Source organism: Pseudophryne corroboree, chromosome 3 (assembly GCF_028390025.1).
Source record: "Pseudophryne corroboree isolate aPseCor3 chromosome 3, aPseCor3.hap2, whole genome shotgun sequence".
Taxonomy (NCBI): domain Eukaryota; kingdom Metazoa; phylum Chordata; class Amphibia; order Anura; family Myobatrachidae; genus Pseudophryne; species Pseudophryne corroboree.
The window spans coordinates 754,291,468-754,316,620 of NC_086446.1; the positions used below are offsets into that span (position 1 = coordinate 754,291,468).

General features: G+C 46.5%; 1 protein-coding gene across 7 annotated transcripts in view; it reads left to right on the forward strand.

Annotated features, from left to right (window-relative positions):
- Window positions 1-278: 278 nt before the first annotated feature.
- Window positions 279-25,153, forward strand: part of LDB1 (LIM domain binding 1) — a 243,577-nt gene continuing 218,702 nt past the window's right edge. For 3 of the 7 annotated variants that reach the window (XM_063962368.1, XM_063962370.1, XM_063962369.1), the window contains exon 1: window positions 279-540. In XM_063962368.1, the coding sequence (XP_063818438.1) occupies window positions 516-540 (25 nt within the window). In that variant the 5' untranslated portion in view covers window positions 279-515. The remainder of the gene's footprint in view (window positions 541-25,153) is intronic. The other 4 variants (XM_063962371.1, XM_063962372.1, XM_063962364.1 and 1 more) reach the window with 3 other exon arrangements.

The window sequence follows — 25,153 nt, forward strand, 5'->3', positions numbered from 1 at the left end:
GTCTCTCTTCATCCTCTCTCCAATCTAACATGTATTGGTTATCAAAGGGGTGATCAGCATGTCAAAGGATTTTCTTTTCTTTTTTTTTCACCCCCCCCCCCCCCTCCATTTTTGTTAGTGTCATTATATATATCTGCGTCACATACTTGTTATTCAGTGCACCCATCCTATTTTCCTCTTTCCCTCTCTCTCCTTTTCTCTCTCTCTCTCTCTCTCCCTCTCTCTTTCACTCAGGTCACTTTGACAAGCGCTTTCTCCTCCCACTAGCATTGCAATTAGCATATTAATAAACCACAGTACTGCCAGCAGTGAGAGAGAGAGGGAGACACACATACACACACACACGCACACATAGAGACAGAATAAAATTCCTTCTGCCTGCTTCCTCTGAGGCCCAATTTCTGCCTTTTAGGGGGGCTTGTTTTGTTCCTAGAGCTTTCACAAGGGCATTTTATGCCAGGAGCCTTAGCTGTGGGCAACCAGTACCTGCTCGTCTCCAGACCAGGCATGTGAAGATGTCAGTGGGTTGCGCATGTCCTGGTAAGTGCTTCTTCTCCTTCTTTTTCTTCCCTGTTAATTAACTTGAAATCAATTAGGTAAAGATACGTCGGGCTTTGGTGCAGAAAACTGGGCCTTTGTGTCATCTTGGCATGGAGTCAATGTATTTAGCTGCTTCAAATATTTGCTAAGAAAAGTACATGCTTTTTTTTTGTTTAGCTTTTATTGTCATTTTTCGCCTAGAGTGTAGCGCTGGTCTGTGTGTGTGCGTATCCGCGTTTGTGTGTGCGTGTGTGGTGCCGGTTGAAAAATTCCCAGAGTTCCTAAATGTTAGCCAATCACAAGTGCCTTTGGACTTTTGACCTTAGGTCATAGGTTACAGCAGTGGCCCCATTACCAGAACTTGACAATGGTCATTGCATTACGGTAAAGACAAACGGTCACGGTGCTGATTGCAGACTTATCTGACGCAAATTGCTATTTCTCTCCGTGTTGCGTCTTCTTTTTTTTGGGCTACGCAGGACACATTTTCCCCAAATCCTGTGCCCCACTGGAGGTTACTAGAGGTTGTTACCATTCCTGGAACCAGTGAATGACCCATTTTGGACCTAATTTGAATGACATGCTTGTATGTTGTTCTCTCCTGCTAAAGCTTAACTCTTACCGTGCTGGAGACGCTACTGTAGGTACCACTAAGTTCTCCAAATGCTGGACTGCCTGTTGATGGTCGCAGTGCTTGAACCCTGAAAATGTAAAATAATACATACTGCTATTTGCTTGGAAGAATACTAAAGATGCATTTCTAAGGCTCCGCAGTCTGCTGTTTAAAAGCACTTTATGTGCTGCAGGCTGGGGCACATTTGGTGAGGAGACAGATTTCTTACCACGTTTAGCAAAGGACACCTTTCCTGAGCTGCCTCTGCTGTGCTCATGTCTGCAGGGACTCATTATCCGCCTCTAAAGGAAAGACAAGGAGACATTATCAGGTTATTTAACGCTGTGTCTGCTGGAAAGGCTCGGGAGTTAACTAGACACCCTTCTCGCCTCCCGGGAAAAGGGTTTACGTGTTTTTCAGCAGGCTGTTTTGACATATTTACTTTATGATTGTTTCGGGATGTAGTAGCGTACTAGCGTGCGGATTGTGCTGGCGAATGTTTTGTAAAAGGACGATGCGGGTAATATTGTTATTGTTACAGTATCTTTTAGGAATAAATCTGTATTTTCGTTTGTTTACTTGGTGTATAACTCCTGTGTAAACAACTACAAATCCTCCCCGGATAGATTCCTTTCACCGCGGCACTTGTCCCAGCAGGTTACTACAGTTCAGACCAACTATAACTATGATCTTACTATTCAGTATCGCTTAACAGCATTACCTGAGTTGTTTTTCTTTTTCTCGGGTGTTTATTGTTATCCGACCGGAAGAAATACATTTTCACATGTCTCTGTAACCTCCTTGGTGCAATAATAACATAGCATCTTACTAAATTAAAGGGGGCTTTATGTCATTTGTGTAGTGCTTTGTATTTCCTGGTAAAGTGTTGCAACTGTGTATTACTAGTCAAGTAGGAGGGTCAACACTCTCATAGTAACACAGAGGCACAGATAGCAAAATACAGGGTTTTCCAAACTTGGGGGTATATTTACTAAGCCTTGGATAATACACACACACCTGCTTACCTGTTACCTACTTGGCTGTTGTATAGCAAACCGAAGACAAATTCCTAGTATACGCAAGTATACCTGGCCAATAAAGCTGATTCTGATTCTGATAAGGTACCAGCCAATCTGCTCCTGTCATTTTTCAATCCCAGCCTGTGTCATGAGAGTTAGAAGCTGGTTGGCTGGTACTTTATCTCCGTCCACTTTATCTTCATACAAGGCTTAGTAAATAGACCCCTTGGTCCCCAAGGCACCCTACTAGCCCATCCACCCGCAAGGATGGTATACTCAAACTGACTGAGGTATCAAGTAAGTTACCTGTGCTAAAGCATGGAAATCCTTAAAACCTGCACTGTTAGGGTGCTTTGAAGCCTCAAGTCCAGGATATAAGGATATCCATACTTGTACACGGATGGTATACTCAAACTGACAGGTATTAATTTAGTAACCTGTGCTTAAGCATGGAAATCCTTAAACCCTGCACTGTTAGGGTGCTTTGAAGCCTAGAGTCCAGGTTTAAGGATATCCATGCTTGTGCACGGATGGTATACTCAAACTGACTGAGGTATCAAGTAAATCACCTGTGCTTAAGCATGGACAGCCTTAAAACCTGCACTGTTAGGGTGCTTTGAAGCCTTGAGTCTAGGTTTTAAGGATATCCATGCATGTGCACGGATAGTATACTCAAACTGACTGAGGTATCAAGTAAGTCACCTGTGCTTAAGCATGGAAATCCTTAAACCTGCACTGTTAGGGTGCTTTGAAGCCTTGAGTCCAGGTTTTAAGGATATCCATGCTTGTGCACGGATGGTATACTCAAACTGACTGAGGTATCAAGTAAGTCACCTGTGCTTAAGCATGGAAATCCTTAAAACCTGCACTGTTAGGGTGCTTTGAAGCCTTGAGTCCAGGTTTTAAGGATATCCATGCTTGTGCACGGATGGTATACTCAAACTGACTGAGGTATCAAGTAAGTCACCTGTGCTTAAGCATGGAAATCCTTAAAACCTGCACTGTTAGGGTGCTTTGAAGCCTTGAGTCCAGGTTTTAAGGATATCCATGCTTGTGCACGGATGGTATACTCAAACTGGCAGGTATTAATTTAGTCATCTGTGCTTAAGCATTGAAATCCTTAAAACCTGCACTGTTAGGGTGCCTTGAGCACTGAGTTTGGGGAACGACTGTCAAAATATTGCGAACAGATTCACTGTGATGTGCTGATTTCACAACAAGATTCTGTCTGGCACCTTTCGCTGAGAACGTTTGTGTAAGTGCTTATTTAAAAAAGGAGGAACAAGCATATAAGTGATTTTGTTCCAAGTATTGCTGTGGATTGCAATCCACGTGTTAAAATAATATAGTAACAGCTGTGGTGTTTATTAAACTTAAGGTTGAATGTTAAAGTAGTATATGTGATATACAGTCTCAGTGAAATCACGTATAAGGTTGTTATAATATGTAGGGATTGCTGTAAAACACGGAAGTGGGATCTTCAGTGAAAGCAGAAAGAATTGTTTGCTTTACTGGCTAGCATGTGCGCAGTTATTAAACCTCCATAGGTAAACACGGCCTCAGCGCTCCTGCCTGTCTTTGGGAAGTACAAGTTTAGGCATCACTGGTCTCCTGCAGTACACAGGATTGTTTTGTTGTATGCTTACAGCGGGAAGCCGTGGCTCAGCAATGGTAACATACGTTAATGTTAAATAATGAAATGTTTGTGTTTCTCAGAGACGTTTGGCCCATGGAGCTATGCGAGCAGACATACGGTGATTATAGATCTGGTCATGCTATGGGTTACACATCTCCTGCCTTCCAAACCCATTCTGACAATAATTGTGAGGCACTTACAAGGTTATTCTACCTTCAGGTGACCTTAACATATTAAGGGTATTCCACTTTCACATGGCTTGCAGATCTATTCTTAACACATTTTTTGGTTTTCTAGCTTCCCTCCGTGCTTTGAAACCAAGTTTTTGTATCATCAGAGTTGTTTATTTTTTTTGTTACCTGGGAAATTACACAAAGTACCTTTGTGGATATAATTGCGACCAAAGCAGAAAACACACATCAGGGCCATGTCCTTTGCCAGGGCAACAAAAGGAAAAAAACAGCTTTGCTTGATGTGCGTGCAAGACTGAAAAGCACAGAAAGAAGCTACAGAAAGATAAAGCAATACATATTAAGGGTATTCCACTTTCACATGGTTTGCATGTCAGATATTAACACATTTTCTGGTTTTCTAGCTTCTTTCTGTGCTTTCAAACCATGTTTTTGTATCATCAGAGTTGTTTATTTTGGTTACCTGGAAAATTACACAAAGTACCTTCATGGATATGATTGCGACCAAAGCAGAAAACACACAGCAGGGCTATGTTCTTTGCCAGGGCAACAAAAATAAATAAGCTTTGCTTGATGTACATGCAAGACTGGAAAGCACAGAAAGAAGCTAAAGAAAGATAAAGCAATACATTTATTAAAGTTGCAGTATGGCATATACAGGGCAACACATGAAAGTCATCAAAAGGTGAAAAGTCTTTTAAAATATCCCCCAAAGCTTTTTCTGCAAATAAATAAGATTGAGATTAGACCATAATTTCTGTATTTAAATAAGATGAAACATCACTGTGTGATAGTTTGTGTCATTGCTGTTTCCAGTCCTAAATCCTAGATAGACCTGCACAGCCCCACAGATAGGACTCCTTATGTTAGTTGTGTAATATACCTTGGAGGCGGATTTACTAAATGTTGGATTTTCAAAGCTGCGGATAATCCGTGCCTTTCATCCATGTTTTCTAAGCAGCAATAGTAGTTAATGTTAAACCAGGCTTTTTTTTTTTTAGCATTAATTACTATTGTCTATTGAAATTCATTGGTCAAAGCCACTGATCATTGACAGCTTTGAAAATCCCATAGATAGTAAATCTACCCCTTGGTATCCCTCACGGAAAGCAGTAAGTGGGCGAAGACAGTTCACTGAAAAACATATTTAAAAAAAGATATTCTTGCTTAGCAGGCGCTGTATACCTCTACACTAGTGGTGGGGAACCTGCGGCCCACCAACTGTTGTTGAACTACACATCCCAGCATGCCCTGCAACAGTTTTAGCATGGCCAAATAGCAAAACTGTACCAGGGCCTGCTGGTATGTGTAGTTCAACAACAGCTGGAGGGTCAAAGGTTCCCCACCCCTGCTCTACACAAAGCACCTGCTAAAATCAGCTCAAATTATGACTACAAAATCAATATTATAAAATACCAGATCCACACACACAGTGTGTCAGTACATGAGACCAGAGAGTAGCTGCCAAGAAGAAGAGACAGGCACCTTACCATGAGGTGGGAAGAATGTGTGTTTACAAAGTGCAGCTCCTACAGGTTCTATTATGTATGTGTATTTATATCTTACGGGATGTTTAACCTTTTCCTGACCTCTTCTGTTATTTGTATTAAGTATGTTTGATATAGCCTATACTATAGACCGTGGATATCTTCATTGTATAAAAAGATCAGTGTGTATATATATGTCCAGGGTTGGTACAAGGTTCTTCTACCACTCCCCCAGATGGATGGCGATCATTAGGTCGACCTGAGTTAGGTCGACATATATTGGGTCGACCACGTTTGGTTGACATGCATTAGGTCGACACGGTCATTAGCGGAGCGAGGCACCTAGCCCGAAGCATGCGAGGGGACACGGTGCACTAATTGGGGTTCCCCGTCACTTTTCGAAGAAAACGACACCAAAAAAAGTAAAAAAACTCATGTTGACCTTTTTCCATGTCAACCTAGTACAGTCAACCTAGTAATCATGTCGACCTAATGCATATCAGCCAAACGTGGTGGACTAAATGCATGTCAATCTAACTCATGTCGACCTAATGAACCACACACACACACCCTCCCCCCCAGACTACCAGCAGAGCAGAAAATTGTGGAAGATATTTGGAAACCCCCTCTTTATAAATCCTACATTTGCCCCTGCAGCCGTAGACTTCAATGGTAGTACCCCTAGCACAATCCAAACCAATTCTTCATTGGAGTTATTAGGCTGTAACTTTTGAACAAGACATCTCTTAAGGGCCCCATACTCTAGAACGATAATGCCCGATTTCATCCAATTTGGGGCATTTGGGCCAATATATCGGGTGAAATCGGGCATTTTGGATGTATTTCCGATCCGATGCACATTCCCGTGAGGGTCGGATCGGCTCCCCTAGATCGTTAGTGCTGCACGCGTGATATGTCGGTTCCCGCAGGCATGGCTGGGATCGCATACGATAGAACGCATGCAAAATGTACCAAATCGTATGGAATCGTATGGAACCACTCCCGGGAAGCTCCCAGGAGAGTTCAAGGGAACTCGCCTCCGACTTCAGCCTCAGACATATGGTTGTAGTGTATGGGGCCCTTTAGACATGAGACGACCTCCACTGAAAGGCAACTAAACACTGCACTGTACGTAACAGTGTATTAAAGAGACGCTAATATTTTGTAGAGGTTGTGTTGTTTCATTGTTACATTTAGCACAGGTAACAGAACATTACAAATCAGATTGGTTATATAAGTAAACCGATGTATCCTTATTGATAAGTTTGCGTTACTTATTGCAGCCTATATTACATTGTCATCGATGGATTGCGTAGTTGGCTAATCTATAGCTGGGCCCACAGACGCAGCTGCAGAAAGCTCTCGTCTCAGTGTCCCTTATGCATACTGGTCTTTGCTTTACTTGCAGTTCTGGCGGAAGCATTTATAGATTCTGTCTTAACTTGTGTCTACAATGTCATCCTTCAAGGATGTTGTGCATCTGTAATTCCTTTTTGCAAACATACTGTGCATCCAACAAGAATAGAATTCCCGGGACTGAAATAACGTGTTATAATGCAGCGGCTTGGATAAAGAAAAATATACATTATATATGAGTAATCTAACTTTTATTTTGTACAGCGAAACATTTATCCTCATATGTAACAGCGCAAGTGGGAGCTGCCAGAGTGCACGTGTGTAATTACAATCTAGGGTTGTGCTGCGACTTCTCATCTGTCACAGCGGAACGTGGCTTATTCCCCTGCTGCTGAACACCGCTGCAGTTGCTACTCCACATAGTGAGGGGTTCTCTGGTGGCTTTTGAGGTCTGACATACAGGGAATAGAAGCGGTTACAGATCGCTGCTTAACGGCTGTGAATACGATCTGTGCTCCAGGTTAATAGCGAGATACCATTGTTTTCAATAGAGCTGCATCTTCCAGCAGTGTTTTATCCGCTGTGCTAAATCGCTGTCATCAGCAATAGCTGGCATATCGCTAGAGGAAAGTCGCAACTGTGACATCCTCCCATAACATTAAATGGATATCGATGGGAACATGTTTTCAGCAATTTTCAGCTGTGATTTTTACTGACTGGTGGAAATATAGCCAGTATTACCCTGCGAGCTCTGCTCCGCCACAAAGCATCGCAACACACTGCTTACAGTCTTACCGCTACCGCTTGGGCAGTTGTCTGAACCACATAAACACATACCCAGGGCCGCAATCAGAAATTGGGGGGCCCCGGGACAAAATAGACAGGGCCCCTGCCTCCCCCCAAAAAAAATAATTTCGATGCACTGCTCCACCCCTATGTGATGTCATACATTGTGACGTTACATATAGGTGGAGCGTTGCGGACCTACAGAACGGTTCACAGAGAGCTGATGCACAGATAAGGCTTGTCTTAAAAGTCCTCCCTGCACATCAGCCTGCTGTTGATTCACAGACTGGTGCAACTCTACAGGAATTAGCGGTTGGAGCCAGGGGTGGGCCCTCCTTTCTGTAAGGGCCCGGGACACTGGTCCCCACAGTCCCCCCCATGATGGCTGCCCTGAACTTACCTGTGTGTTCATTTGTTGCTAAATCCTAAGGAGATGCAGCAAGTGACTCTGTAATCCTAAGGAGATGCAGCAAGTGACTCTGTGGCTACTCCTATGCAGTGGCTAAGGGGGCCGCCAATGCCCACTCCAATATAATGAAAATAGTTTAGATGTGGGATTCAGTGATGTAACATCCTACCCTTGGGGCTGAACTGAGTCACATGCTGCTGCTGCTGCTACAGTTTTAGAGTCTTTTGCTGCAGTTGCGTCTGCGTCTATATGCTAATGCTGGTAATGGCCCTTCCCCTAATGCATCTGAATGTGCAAGGACTGAGATGCCCACTTCGTGCGTCCGTAACACCTATAAGACGGGCCATCGCTGTAGTCTGAATAGCCACTGCCCACATTTTCAATACACTTCTGCATGCATCTGAAATTGCTACTGCGACACTCAGGATGCTTGTGCAGTGGGAGGCTCCCGAATCTCATGTTCTGCACCCGGCCGCCCAGAAGAGCAATCAAGTCTCCCAGTTATGCAACGCTTCCTCCCGGCGTCACCCACTTCCCTAACAAAGTGGGTAGCGCGGGCGGCTGATGATGCAATTTGTGCTGAATTGCGTCACCGTTGCCACACCCCTCACCCCACAATGCCGGTAATCTCTGCATTGTAGAGTGGGGGTGGGGGGCATGATGATGCAATAGTGCCATCACGCCTCTTCACCACACCCCCAATGCAGCGCCATGCTGCCCACATAGTTTGCCAAGCCCCTGCCCCCCTGCTATGCCGACCTGGCTGCCCTCTCCCAGAGACTGGTATATGAGAATCCATCCATGTTCCCATGATCTCTTTTCTGTGTGCTGCTTATGATGTCCATGTAGTCTGACCACAGTCACTCCACATCACATGCACAGGCATCTGAGCGAGACCCAGTGTCGGACTGGAGCATTAAGGGCCAGGGCTACCGCCCCCCCCCCCCCCCCCCCCCCCTAACACAGTCATAGTCACGCCCACCTTTGAGCAGAAGAGAGCTCTCCAGGGAGAGCCTGAGGCAGAACGATGTGCTGCAGCTTATACCACAGCAGCACAGAGGAGCCAGGAGAGCAAGGGTTACAGAGCATTTGCCCCTCACTTGCTGGTGTGTGGGTACTAGGGCTAATAAATACAATTACCCCATAGCACAGTCACATGTACATAGAACAATCACAAAGCTCTATCTTAGTCTCACTCAAAAAGTTCAGTCAGAATTGAGAGGAGGAGTTAGGATTGCAGATGGGAGGAGTCAAGATTAAACAGTAAACCGCCCCCCCTAAAGAAAAGTCTAGCCCACCGGGGGGATGCATTTTTAGGGGTGTGGCCAAACGTCAGAGTTTTGGCTAACCATTAAAGAGTGCATGGACTGCTAGAGCATGCATTATTATGTACCAGATTATTCACTGTAGAGAATACACCATAGTCCTGTGCAATATAAGGTAATATATGTATAATGTATAATTCAAGTGCACAGTCTGGAACCTGATTCCCTAGAGGAGGAGGAGGGCCCCCAGGCAGTGGGGCCCATCGCGGTGGTTTCCCACGTGGGCCAGTCCAACCCTGGCAAGACCTCACAACGCTCATTATGCTTTTTTTTTTTTTTTCATGGTGGACTGCTGGTGCTATGTTCTTGTGTTTAAAGCGAGCTGTATATTTACATTATTCCGCAGTGTTCTATAGGCCACCAGGCTGTTTGCTTAGCCTATCTTGTGTGAATTTGCACTGAGCAGGCTCATGCATGTAGGTCAGGAGGCATAACTTTAGCAAGGTGTTACTAGTACTCGCTAAAGACGAAGATGTATAGTAAGCCATGGATTATTTTTACTAATGGGCGGTTTGTCACAGCCACCAATCATCTTCATCCTTGAATATTTTTATAACGGCAACAGCAATTCATCCTAAATCAGGCTTGTTTAGCGTTGAGTCCTGTTGCCCTTTTAAAACTACAGATCACAGCCTCCCATGATCGGCGACAAAGCTCCTGTTAATATAATACCTCCTCCAGGAACATCAGCATGATGCGCCAGCCTGTGCACATGTTCGGAATTGCGCTATTTGTCTGTGGACATTTCCTTGGAGAAGCGTATGCCCATTTCACTTCCAAACCTGTGCATTTATTTCATGCTGTGTTCCTTTCTTCCCATACAGCAGCTGAGCGTGTTACACACGGGGGAGAGAGTAGTTTTACTAAACAACATTTTCAGCACCGCTATCCATTCTATATTGAGTTCTAGAACTTTTTGAAATCAAATCCAAAAAAATGTCTAAAGGTGCATATTCCTCACTGGCGAAACCAGTAAGACAAAGGGAGGAATGCAACAAAGAATGGGGGTCATTCCGATCCGATCGCACGCTGCAGATGTTCGCAGCGGTGCAATCGGGTCTGAACTGCGCCGGGAAACGCCGGGCAGCGTGGGACCTTACGAAGAACGCGATCGCAGCGGCGATCGCAAGGTGATTGACAGCAAGAAGGTGTTTCTGAGTGACAACTGACCATTTTCTGGGAGTGCCGTGGAAAACGCAGGCGTGTGTCCAAGCGTTTGCAGGGCGGGTGTCTGACGTCAATTCCGGGACCTAACAGGCTGAAGTGATCGCAGCGGCTGAGTAAGTTCAGAGCTACTCAGAAACTGCACAAAAACTTTTTGCACAGCTCCCCTGCACAAGCGATCGCACACTTGCTAAGCTATAATACACTCCCCCATAGGCGGCAACTAACTGGTCGCACGGCTGCAAAAAACTGCTACCGTGCGATCAATTCGGAATGAGGGCCAATGATCTGTCAAAATCATCAGCTTTTAGCAATTTTTTTCTTCCGCAGGCATTGAAGCCCGGCTTTTGCCGGTAAAAGAAAAAGGTACTTTAAAACCCGCGCCAAAAAACAAACAAACATCAAAATCTTGTCTTTTGGGGGGGGGGCAAATCACTCTTCGTTACATTCCCTCCGAAGTCTTCATTTCCAGTGTGTGTGATTCCCCCTGAAAGCGTGGAGGCAGAGGAGAACAGATAGCCGATGCCAATTTAGCACTGAAAATCGCCAAAAAAAATCATCAAGCTGATTCAGTAGAAATTCCACCGAAAATCACACTCTAATCAATCCCGCTGGGACCCAACATTCAAAGATCCTCACGTCATGGACTTTCCCCCGCATGTGGCTTTAAATCACATTTTGTCTACACACAGTGACTAATCTCTGAGGTTTGAAACAAAAACTGCTTTGACTCTCAGGATGGTCTTTACAAAAATGCTGTTTTTTAATTATTCATTTGGAAGATGAATATGGCATTAGTCTACATCTGGTATCAGGCATCTTGGAAGGGCTCGGCCCATGGAGAATACTTTGTCATTCCAGTCCAGCAATCTAAGAACAGCTCCGCCTGGCAGCCATGCTGCTTTATCCCCAGACATCTGTGTGGTCGCCAACTTAACATCTCTTTCTTAATTGTACAAAAATTATGATGCATATTTATTAAAAAGACATGCAGGTGTTCCTACCCTCATGCAGCTTTAATGCAATGGGTTGCGCATACCAGTGCCGTAACTAGACATTTTAGCGCTGTGTGCAAGAAGCAGCATTGGCGCCCCCTCCCACATCATATTTAAAATAGGGCCAGTGCGCGCCGTAGGCGTGTGCCAAAAATATAGGGGCGGGGCTTCATGGGGAAGAAGCATGGCCACAAAATAATACCAATTCATAATATGCCACACAGTAGTGCCGCTTCCACATATTACGGTAAGCAGAGTCCCCCTTTTACACATTCCGGCAGGCAGAGTCTCCCTTTTACACGTTACGGCAGGATAGGACCCCCTTTTACACATTATGGCAGGCAGAGTCCCCCTTATATGCAGTATGGCAGGCACAGTCCCCATTTTACACATTCCGGCAGGCAGATTCCCCCTTACATCCCCCCTGCCCTTAGAGTGTAGTAGAATGTAGTGTAGTATAGTGTAGTGTAGTAAATTGTGTACTGTAGTGAAGTGTAGTATAGTGTAGTGTACTGCAGTGGTGTCACAAGGCGGGTGCGGGGGGTGCGGCCCGCACCCGGGTGTGACGCCTGGAGGAGGGTGACACCAAATGTCAGCTCCCCCGCACTGACAGGAACCAGGTGCTGCAGTGAGAAAGTCTCTTACAGCACCCGGCTCCTGTCACAGAATAGGAGCCGACAGCGGTCGGAGACTGGCTCTGGGGGAAGCCCAGCATCCCCGAAGATGCTGGGCATGCCCCCAGAGTGATGATTCCGGGATCCGAGAAGCCACGCCCCCTAAGTACAAGACCACGCCCCTTTTTGTCACGATCGCAGCAGGAGATCAGGGGCGCGCACCGGGTGTCACCACACTCGGTGACGCCTCTGGTGTACTGTAGTGTAGTGTCTGTGTAGGCACTTACGTGAGGTTAACGTTCTTCCTGCGCTGTTGCCGGCTCCTGTACAAAACTGACTCCTCTGCAGAGTCTGTACACTTCACAGGCAGAGAGGGGGCGGGCCATGGGAGCGCAGCAGCACAGGGGGGATATACTGTCCAGCGCTCCTGCTGACTTTATACAGCGATCATCTGCTCCAGCTGGCCGGAGCTTGGGGCTGCTGCGAGTGCCAGGCACAGGGAAGCGGGAGTGCGGTCGTCAGCGGGAGGGATATGCGGCCACTCAGTGTGTATGTAGAAGGTGCGCCTACAGGGCAAGTGCGCTGTGGGCAATGCACCTTCTGCACACACCTAGTTACAGCCCTGTCATTAATATTCAGTTACAATATACTGCCATACCCGGGATTCACACCTATAACCTGTTGAACTGTAACCAAACACCTTACTCATTGAGCTATTTGATCCTGCATAAATACTATGAACACTATATGAAGCTACTGGTACAATTGAGCAGATCTATGTAGTGCACAGCCGCCCATCCAATCCCCTGCAGCCACACACTACATAGATCTGCCCAGCCGCAATGCTGATCATTTTATCACAATGTACAAGGTAAGCTTCAAATAGTAAGAACTCTCTAGCTTAGAATCATCTACCTTTCTATGTAAGGACAAATAACTCAATGAGTAGATTGTCTGACTGCAATACCACAGGCAATGGGTTAGAATCCCGGATATGTCAGAATTTTGACATGTAATAAAGGACAGTGTGACTGAATAATAAAGAAATCTCAAGTTGAGTTGATGAATGTTGTATAGGTATTAGTGACAGAAGGGGTTAGGGTAGGAGACGGGCGGTCAGGAGATGCTGGGCTTCAAAAAGGGGGGAAGCTGCAAGTGAAAGTAATTAAAACAGATAATTGACAAGTGCCACCAACAGCGCCCCCTACCCTGCAGCGCTATGTGCGGTGCCCCCTCTGCACACACCTAGTTACGGCCCTGGCGCATACCATAATGCAACTCTTAATACATTGGGCCTGATTCGTGTTTGCAAGTAAAGCAAAAAAGCAAGCAACTGGGCAATACCATGTTGCACTGCAGGTGGGGCAGATGTAACAGGTGCAGAGAGAGTTAGATTTGGGTGGGTAAAATTGTTTCTGTGCAGGGTAAATACTGGCTGCTTTTCCATGTAGCCCACAAATGTTAGGCAGCTTTATTTTTACACTGCGATTTAGATTACAGTTTGAACACGCCCCACCCAAATCTAACTCTCTCTACACATGTTACATCTGCCCCACCTGCAGTGCAACATGGTTTTGCCCAGTTGCTCTTTTGCTTTCCTTACAAACCTGAATCAGGCCCAGTGTTCTGCATTTCCAGGATTCCTCCCAGGTTTTTCACCAAGGCCTCTATGGATAACCAGTAGAGTTATTATTTTATTTGCCCTTGGATATGACACAAAGCTGTGGATACAGTTATATCCAATAAAAAAAGGGTCAGTTAAATTCAATGCAATATTGACTAGCGCCGGGAATGAGTGCCCGAAGCTATTCAATTGTACGCATCACGCTCGACGCTTAAGTCATGAGATGCAGTTTATGTGCCGGGGGTTTAGTGGTGGTAAGTGGCATTCTTCGACTTAAGTCCCTGGCGCAATGCTGTTAGGGCATGCGGTAAGCCCGCAACTAGCATCGCGGCACTAGTTAAGTCGGATTTCTGCTCACACCTATGGCGGGTGTCGGCAGAAATCCTATAGCCGCGGGTTTACAGCGCGGCTAAGTGAATAGATCTGGGCACTCATTCAGCATCGCGATCACTTGAATTCCCCGCAAAGAGCAAAGTTGTCTGAATGTGTAAACTTTAAAGCCACCTTTACTGGTTATTTGTAATGTTGTGTTAGTGGAAAGATCCACAGAGATGTTACATGGGGATAATCAAGAAGACTGAGAAAAAAACACACTTTATTATCTTTCTGTAAGAATAAGAAACACGTTGCTGTCACATGTTCCCCAACTAGTGTGACAGGAACCTCTTATCACTGTTACAATGTAACTGCCAGGATTGGCCACCCATTGGCCGAGTCCCTCCCACTGTCTCTACACAAGGATACATAGTACTTTACTGAGTTGAAATGATCTTTGTTGTTGCGAACATTCTGACACTCTGATTGGCTGTTTTCACTTACTCCGCCCCCTGCATCTGCTGCACATCTGTGTGTTCCCTTTTTGAAAAAATGGTTACAATAGGTGTTCTGATCTAGGGTTGGGCATCTGTGGGTTAACCATTGATGGTTACTATTGATGATGCCACTCGTGGTTAACAGTGATCAATGGACTCCCAACGATGGCCATCTCGGCTGTGGGGATCAAGGAAGAGACAAGGCTTAGCAGTCCCGGACGAATAAAGGAAAGGAGGCGGGACGTAACGGGCCGTTCGGGCCAAGATAAACCCTGTGCTCCCATTGCTGAGGGCATCGATAGTGGAGAACCATTATATTTCTGCCGTAAATGTGAAAACCACCAGCAGTCAGTGGCATACCATTGATGGTTGTAGATGGTCAATGGCCATTCCTGTTCTGGTCACCTAAGGAACATCAAACAAGCATTAAAAGCAGATAAATCAAGATAATCAGTGAATCATTGTTATAGAGGCTTACTCTTTTTTTTTTTAAAGTCACTGTCGCCTTGCAAATTAATAAACTACATTCTCATCAATATCTTTGCACCCCAAAAAATGTCTCCCTTCACTATGTGCAGGTGATAGCCTCCCATAAAATGTCGTTTTTGCTGTTGTCAGCACTGATCAGTTTCTCCCAGTCATGGCTATTTGGTGCGTGAGGTCAGATCATATATACCAGTAGCCTTTCCACTTCCAGTGTTCTCAGCGTTCTGAGTAGGAAAGGGGGAACTCCATTCCCGGGATCTATATATATCTCCGCTGAGGGAGTGTGAGAAGAGAAAGAAGACTGGCTGATTCCCTGCTTGGCATGTCTATAGTAAAATAACTATAATGGTTGGAATGACAAATCCGGGAAACATTTAAGACAAAGGACAGATACTAGATACTTGTCTGTGTCTCACTTTGTTGTATAGTAGCTTGCCTGCCTACTGTATCTCATTGGTTTAAATGTAACTCTACAACCAGCTGTTGGTAAATTCACCGGTGGTGATGGAAAATACTGTGCAACCGTCCTGCAAATATGTATTGTCAATTTGTCACCACTAGGGGTAGATTGGGAAACACAAACGGGAGCGCGCATCAGTGCCGTAACTAGACATTTTAGCGCAGTGTACAAGAAACAGCATCGGTGCCCCCTCACCCCCCATATACAAATAAGAGCCAAAAATATAGGGGTGTGGCTTCATGGGGAAGGGGCGTGGCCACAAAGCTCCCTTTTACACTTTACGGCAGGCATAGCTACCTTTTATACATGACGGCAGGCAGAGCCCCCTTTTACACTGCACGGCAGGCAGAGCCCCCTTTTACACATTAGACAGGTAGAGCTCCCTTTTACAAATTACGGCTGGCGGAGCTCACTTTTACACAGCATGGCAGGTAGAGTCCCCCTTTTACATATTACGGCAGGTATAGTCCCCCTTTTTTTACACATTAAGCAGCAGAGTCCCCCTTTTTACACATTAAGAAGCAGAGGCCCATATTTTATACATAATGGCAGGAAATGCCCCTTTTTTTTTTTACACATTATGACAGGAAGTCCCCCTTTTATGGGAGAGAGAGTGAGTGAGTGTGTTATACTCACCCTCACCTGTGCAGGTCCATGCAGTCCAGCAGCCAAGGCAGGCTGTCAATGGCAGAGGAGGCAGAGACCCGGGAGTTGGCGGCTGTGGCAGTGCTCCCGAGTCCCCTGCAGAGGCGGCAGGAGACAGGCGCCGGCAGGACTCAGAGACCTGAGATTGCGGCAGTGCGGGGGAATACGGCGCTCAGAGTCCCTTCTGAGACAGGCGTCAGCACTGGATTCTGTGAGTACTGACAGTGGCTGCGGCCGTGCGGGGCTGCCGATGGTGCACCTTTAGTGCATGTGTGCTGTGGGCAAGGCACCCTCAGCACACACCTAGTTACGGCCCTTTGGGGAGTGCGCGCACGCCCCCGGTGAGGCCCAGTGAGATGCTAAAAGCATCTTAGGACTGTGATCGCCTCTACCTGACTGACAGGCAGAGGCGGTCGCGGGGCGGGAGGGGGCGTGCCAACGGCGTTAGAGCACCGTTGGTGGGGTGCGGCGTGTCCGGACCGTTGCGGGGACGTCACACTACAATTACCCACACTACAACACCCTCACACCTACTCTGTCTATTCCCACCTATACTTCCTGCACTAATACAGCCTCACACCTACCCTACTCTCACCTCTACTACCCACAGTAATACACCCTCACACCTACCCTACTCCCACCTATACTACTAACCCTAATACACCCTCACACTTACCCTACTCCCACCTACACTACCCACACTAATACACCCTCACACCTACTCTGTCTACTCCCACCTATACTACCTGCATTAATACACCCTCACACCTACCCTACTCCCACCTATACTACTAACCCTAATACACCCTCACACCTACCCTACTCTCACCTCTACTACCCACAGTAATACACCCTCACACCTACCCTACTCCCACCTATACTACTAACCCTAATACACCCTCACACTTACCCTACTCCCACCTACACTACCCACACTAATACACCCTGACACCTACTCTGTCTACTCCCACCTATACTACCTGCACTAATCCACCCTCACACCTACCCTACTCCCATCTATACTACTAACCCTAATACACCCTCACACTTACCCTACTCCCACCTATACTTCCTGCACTAATACACCCTCACACCTACCCTACTCCCACCTATACTACCTGCACTAATACACCCTCACACTTACCCTACTCCCACCTAGACTACTGACCCTAATACACCCTCACACTTACCCTACTCGCACCTACACTACCCACACTAATACACCCTCACACCTACTCTGTCTACTCCCACCTATACTACCTGCACTAATACACCCTCACACTTACCCTACTCCCACCTATACTACCCACACTAATACACCCTCACACTTACCCTACTCCCACCTATACTACCCACACTAATACACCCTCACACTTACCCTACTCCCACCTATACTACCCACACTAATACACCCTCACACTTACCCTACTCCCACCTATACTACCCACACTAATACACCCTCACGCCTACCCTACTCCCACCTATACTACCTGCACTAATACACCCTCACACTTACCCTACTCCCACCTATACCACCCACACTAATACACCCTCACACCTACCCTACTCCCACCTACACTATCCACACTAATACACCCTCACACTTACCCTACTCCCACCTATACTTCCTGCACTAATACACTCTCACACCTACCCTACTCCCACCTATACTACCCACACTAATACACCCTCACACTTACCCTACTCCCACCTATACTACCCACACTAATACACCCTCACCCCTACCCTACTCCCACCTATACTACCTGCACTAATACACCCTCACACTTACCCTACTCCCACCTATACTACCCACACTAATACACCCTCACACCTACCCTACTCCCACCTACACTACCCACACTAACCCTCACACTTACCCTACTCCCACCTATACTACCCACACTAATACACCCTCACATCTACCCTACTCCCACCTATACTTCCCACACTAATACACCCTCACACTTACCCTACTCCCACCTACACTACCCACACTAATACACCCTCACACTTACCATACTCCCACCTACACTACCCACACTACAACACCCTCACACCTACTCTGTCTATTCCCACCTATACTTCCTGCACTAATACACCCTCACACCTACCCTACTCCCACCTACACTACCCGCACTAATACGCCCTCACACTTACCCTACTCCCACCTATACTACCTGCACTAATACACCCTCACACTTACCCTACTCCCACCTATACTACCTGCACTAATACACCCTCACACTTACCCTACTCCCACCTACACTACCCACACTAATACACCCTCACACTTACCCTACTCCCACCTACACTACCCACACTAATACACCCTCACACCTACCCTACTCCCACCTATACTTCCCGCACTAATACACCCTCACACCTACCCTACTCCCACCTATACTTCCCGCACTAATACACCCTCACACCTACCCTACTCCCACCTACACTACCCGCACTAATACACCCTCACACTTACCCTACTCCCACCTATACTACCTGCACTAATACACCCTCACACTTACCCTACTCCCACCTATACTACCTGCACTAATACACCCTCACACTTACCCTACTCCCACCTACACTACCCGCACTAATACACCCTCACACCTACCCTACTCCCACCTATACTACCTGCACTAATACACCCTCACACTTACCCTACTACCACATACACTACCCACACTAATACACCCTCACACCTACCCTACTCCCACCTATACTACCCACACTAATACACCCTCACACCTACTCTACTCCCACCTATACTACCCACACTACAACACCCTCACACCTACTCTGTCTATTCTCACCTATATTTCCTGCACTAATACACCCTCACACCTACCCTACTCCCACCTCTACTACCCACACTAATACACCCTCACACTTACCATACTCCCACATCTACTACCCACACTTATACACCCTCACACCTACCCTACTCCCACCTATGCTTCCCGCACTAATACACCCTCACACTTACCCTACTCCCACCTATACTACCCACACTAATACACCCTCAAACTTACCCTACTCCCACCTATACTACCCACACTAATACACCCTTACACCTACCCTACTCCCACCTATACTTCCCGCACTAATACACCCTCACACTTACCCTTCTCCCACCTATACTACCCACACTAATACACCCTCACACCTACCCTACTTCCACCTATACTTCCCGCACTAATACACTCTCACACCTACCCTACTCCCACCTATACTATCCACACTACAACACCCTCACACCTACTCTGTCTATTCCCACCTATACTTCCCGCACTAATACACCCTCACACCTACCCTACTCCCACCTCTACTTCCCGCACTAATACACCCTCACACTTACCCTACTCCCACCTCTACTACCCACACTAATACACCCTCACACTTACCCTACTCCCACCTATACTACCCACACTAATGCACCATCACACTTACCCTACTCCCACCTCTACTACCCACACTAATACACCCTCACACTTACCCTACTCCCACCTGTACTATCCACACTAATACACCATCACACTTACCCTACTCCCACCTCTACTAGCCACACTAATACACCCTCACACTTACCCTACTCCCACCTCTACTACCCACACTAATACACCCTCAAACTTACCCTACTCCCACCTCTACTATCCACACTTATACACCCTCACACCTACCCTACTCCCATCTACACTACCCACACTAATAGACCCTCACACCTACCCTACTTTCACCTCTACTACCCACAGTAATACACCATCACACTTACCCTACTCCTACCTATACTACCCACACTAATACACCCTCACACTTACCCTACTCCCACCTATACTACCCACACTAATATACCCTCACACTTACCCTACTCCCACCTATACTACCCACACTAATACACCCTCACACTTACCCTACTCCCACCTATACTACCCACACTAATACACCCTCACACCTACCCTACTCCCACCTATACTACCTGCACTAATACACCCTCACACTTACCCTACTCCCACCTACACTACCCACACTAATACGGGTGTAGTATGGTATGCCGGCGGCCGGGCTCCCGGCGACCAGCATACCGGCGCCGGGAACCCGACCGCCGGCATACTGACAGTGTGGCGAGCGCAAATGAGCCCCTTGCGGGCTCGCTATTTTATTCTACCTCCAGGGGTTGTCGTGGACCCCCACGAGGGAGAATATATGTCGGTATGCCGGGTGTTGGGATTCCGGCGCCGGTATACTGTGCGCCGGGATCCCGACATTCGGCATAGTGAAGACCACCCACTAATACACCCTCACACTTACCCTAGTCCCACATATACTTCCCACACTGGTGCGCCCTCACACCTACCTTACTCCCACCTACACTACCCACACTAATACACCCTCACACTTACCCTACTCCCACCTATACTTCCCACAGTTGTGCTCCCTCACACCTACCCTACTCCCACCTGTACTACCCACACTAATACACCCTCACACTTACCCTACTCCCACCTGTACTACCCACACTAATACACCTAACCTACTGATATCTATACTTCTCAAACTAATACACCCTTGCACATACCCCACCTACACTAATTTACCATTGCACCTACTCTACTACCACCGACAACTCACACTCTAACACACTCAAGCTCATCTTGTCTCAGCTCTGCCCTTTCCCACTAGATTACAAACTCTCTCGCTAGCCAGATTCTCCCTATCCTCTATTTATCCTTCTGTCATTATTTACTCTAACCTTCTACGTCCCTGGTTTATGTACGCCATATTCCCCACACGGTCCACTGCTGCATAGATCTGTGGAGCCTTAATAAATATTACTACCTGGATGGACATCTATCACATGGGGTAAATTCCATTTCAATTAAGTCTATTCTTTTTTTGGTGGGGGGGGTTCCGTCAAAACCGTTCCGCTGTAAATATTGCAGACTTTGCATGTGACAATAAAACCCTGTTCTGTGTGACAGATGTGTGAGCCCTGGCAGATCGTCCATGTAAATACGCAGTGTGGTTGTATTGTTATGCTTTTTAGCCATGTAAGACACACGCTAGCAGATCTCATATATCTGAAGTCTGATGAACCACCTGTCATCTCAATACGAGCTAAGGGGATTATCAAATTCTGTAAACCGTGCCAGCGCCTTCGCCTTCTTTCATCCATCTGAAGCCCAGCCAGCAAGTATTGGTTGGAATTAAGGCTAGAAGTTTTGTGTGGTCTGTAAAGATGTGTTTATGATGCGTGCAATATAAGTATATATGTGTAGATGGTTTATCTGAGGTTCTATGTTCATACTCACACTATATTCCAGACTCCTGTGTGTTCCAGGATTCTCAAGACGTTTTCCAAGTGGAATCTATTTCTTGGAAAGCTGTAACTGGTAAAAGCTATTGGTGTAGTGTCTTAGAACACGGAACAAGTCTTGCTGCAGGATCTGACCACAACATTAATAATATAAATGTAAAATGTGTAAGTTTCTAGACTTTTTCTAACCAGAAATACTTAAGAGCAGGCTAGCGTCTATCTGAAAGCTGTGCTGGGAATTTGTCAGGGCTGATTCAGAACCGCACGCAGTCCGGCCGCATTGTGCGCTCTGTAGTACATGCGGAGGCCGAACCACTATCATTGCACCTTTACCCCAGCCCTTGTATTGCTGTAGGGATCGGTTCCATTCTATTCTTTAGTAACCCATTACCAATGAAAGAGCCTGGAACTGTTTGTACCAGGTAAACCTGACACCCACAAATATAGGGCCTAATTCAGACGTGATCGTAGCCGTGCAAAATTTTGCACGGCTACGATCAGCTACCCTGACATGCGGGGGGACGCCCAGCACAGGGCTAGTCTGCCCCACATGTCAGTCCCTCCCCCTGCTGCACAGGTACAAAAGCATCACATGGCGGCGATGCTTTTGTACTGGAAGAGTAGCTCTCTGCCAACGCAGCTCCTGCGTGCTGGCAGGGAGCTACTTGTTGCTCTCCGGTTTGCAGCGGCTGTGTGTGATGTCACGCAGCCGCCGCGCCCCGCGCGGTCCTGACACACCTGCCTTGCCCGGACTGCGCCCCCAAAACGGCGGCCAAACACCGTCGGCCCACCCCCTCCTGCCCAGTGAACCCTCTGCCTGTCAATCAGGCAGAAGCAATCGCTGGGCAGAGATGGACCCTGTAAATAATATCTCTATACAACAAAAAATAACAATTTATGTACTACACGTGTAGTAGAATAAAAGACACATATAAAGAGGTACTATTAAACAGCACAAATAGGGAAGACAACGAGAGTCCAGAGTCCTCTTATGCACTTGTGTATTTTCCAACAGTTGAGCCACTGTGTGTGTGAGCAGTCATACATACATAAGTGCTATGCGTCATCATGAGCTCGGTGCAGCAGAGAAAAGGCGAAGAACTGGGAACGTTACAACATTGCTTTCAACTAGTGGTTTAAAGGGGAGAAAAACAGCCCCAAGCTGCACTGCAATATTTACAGAGCTTGGCCAGAGAACTAGGCAGCAAGCAGGGCGTACCTTGCCAGAGAGGGCGCTGTAGAGTAGGATGAGGCGCATGCTCTTGGGCCAGGTATGTGCCATCGCAGCAGAAGTCTATAAATATTGCAGTCAAGCTGGGGATTCCATCCCTTTCAGAAGAGGAAAATATAGTGAAGTGCATTGATCTTTTCAGGCAGCATGTAAGGAACTTTTATGTTCTTTGTTTTCTTCTGCGTGTTTGTGAGTAATGGAATTTGTAGTAGGGTGGAGAAGGTGAGAACCAATCTGGGACAAGCCATATTATGGCATCCAGTTACAGGCAACCGCCTGATGTTGGAAGGAATACAGGTTTAGATGGGCTTTGAAACTTCTTGCATTCGTGGGCAATTTTACACTCGCCCGTGGTACATTTTTAACATGCTATTTTATCTCTTCTATAATATTGCACGCACAAGTACTGCATAAGTACTGCACACACAAGTACTGTATGGTATATCTGAATCCTGCCTTAGTAAAAAGTCTGCTACCTACAGGTGGAGCCTGGCTCATCTATCCTTCTCTGCGCCTAGGTGCACCATGATTTATTAGCATAAGCCTTTCATCATAGGTGTGCACAGGGGGGGTGCCTGGTGCGCACAGGCACCCCCTAATGTCTGTCACCTTGATCTCACATGCCGGATGCAGCGATCGCCGAGCAGGCTCATTACTGTCCCCTCTGTGCTCACCCTGTCAGGACTGCATTACTGACCGGACGCCTGGGTTAATCAAGGGTGCCACTGCCACCGGCTTTCAAACTCCCGGCTCCACCTCCATGTACAAAAACAGCGTGATGTGATGTGATTACGTCAAGCTGATCGCACGCCCACCCGCCACATGCCCACCTCTCTCCTTCTATGCTATGCCAATGCCAGCCACTGATGAGGATCAGCATGCAGCCAGCGTTCCTCTTAGGAAGACAAATTCAAAACTGGCAGGCGGCCGGCAGCAGCATTGACATGTTACTCGTTTTTCCAGCAGCAGCAGTACTAGTCTGCGACTGTCAGTGTCAGTGAGTGACTGACTTGTAAGTAAGCTGCTGTAGCTTACAGGGGAAAGAGAGGGGGAGCCTGACCAGGCTGATGAGTAGCAGTGTAATTGCAGTGAGTGCCATCAGGGGTGTTTGTTTGGTGCACACCACAACATCTGACAATGTATCTGCTTTATTAGGATTGGTACAAGGGTGGATATTTTAAATTGCGTTGACTGTCAATAGATGGTGCTAGACACGCCCAAAAGGCGGTTCTAGACACACCCCTCTGACGGTGCACCCCCTAATAAAATGTGCTGCGCACGCCTATGCCTTTCATCTATTGTTCTCAGCTGCAAGACAATACAGAGAGAACAATACAGCAGGGTATTAAGTCATTACAGCAGGGGATTAAGTCCGACAGCACTGGCTCAGTAAATCCTATTAAAGGGATAGATGAGCAGGGTTCCATCTGTACATTTTAAATAGCTATATAGGTTTGCGGCATGGGTTCTGCACTGCCACCTTGTGGTTATACATTGCACTGAATTTTTTTTACTGGTTTTATAATTATTTGGACTATAAGGACTTTCTAGACACCTGTAATTACCGCTGCACTCCTTGAAGCACACCCCTGCAGTACACTGTTGGGATGCTTAGCGCTGCCCGGCAGAAAACAAGTCTGCACATGCACCCTGTAGTCCTGGAAGTCCTAGGAATGGAATCGCCAATCTGGGGATTGAAATCCCGGAGTTTTTGGGCCAAAATGAAGGGATCTCGCAGATCCCGGGATTAGCCTCTGTAGTTGACAGTTATTGATGCAGGGAGTTCTCCAGAACTTCCTGGTGAGAAGACTACCTTCACGGAACACTGTGTATTGTGTCACAGGCCCCTCCCACAAACTTACCCCTGTTTTTAGCCTCTCTCCGGAATCTCATGTATGGAGGTCAGAAAAGTATTCCAGTATGATCTACCAAAAAAAGCTCTAAAATACAGTTTACATTGAATCATTCAGTGCTGCCACTAGTGGAAAGGTCAATAATAATAATAATAATAATAATAAAAAATCTCAATATGTATAGTTTGGAGCAGAGAAGGGAAAGGGGGGACATGATAGAAACTTTCAACTATATCAAGGGTTTTAACAAAGTCCTGGAGGGAAACATTTTTTAAATGAAGAAGCAATAGGACACGAGGGCATGCACTGAGACTGGAAGGGGGAATTTGAGGAAAAATTACGTCACAGAAAGAGTAGTGGACAAGTGGAATAGGTTCCAGTCAGAGGTGGTAGAGGCTAAGACAGTAGAGCAATTTAAACATGCATGGGATAGACATAAGGATATCCTTACAAAGAAATAAGGATCAAATAAGGTTTGAGATAAAAATATGGTAAAAAAAAAAAAAAAGGGGAAGACTAGATGGGCCAAGTGGTTCTTATCTGCCGTCACATTCTATGTTTCTATAATAATAATAATAATAATAATC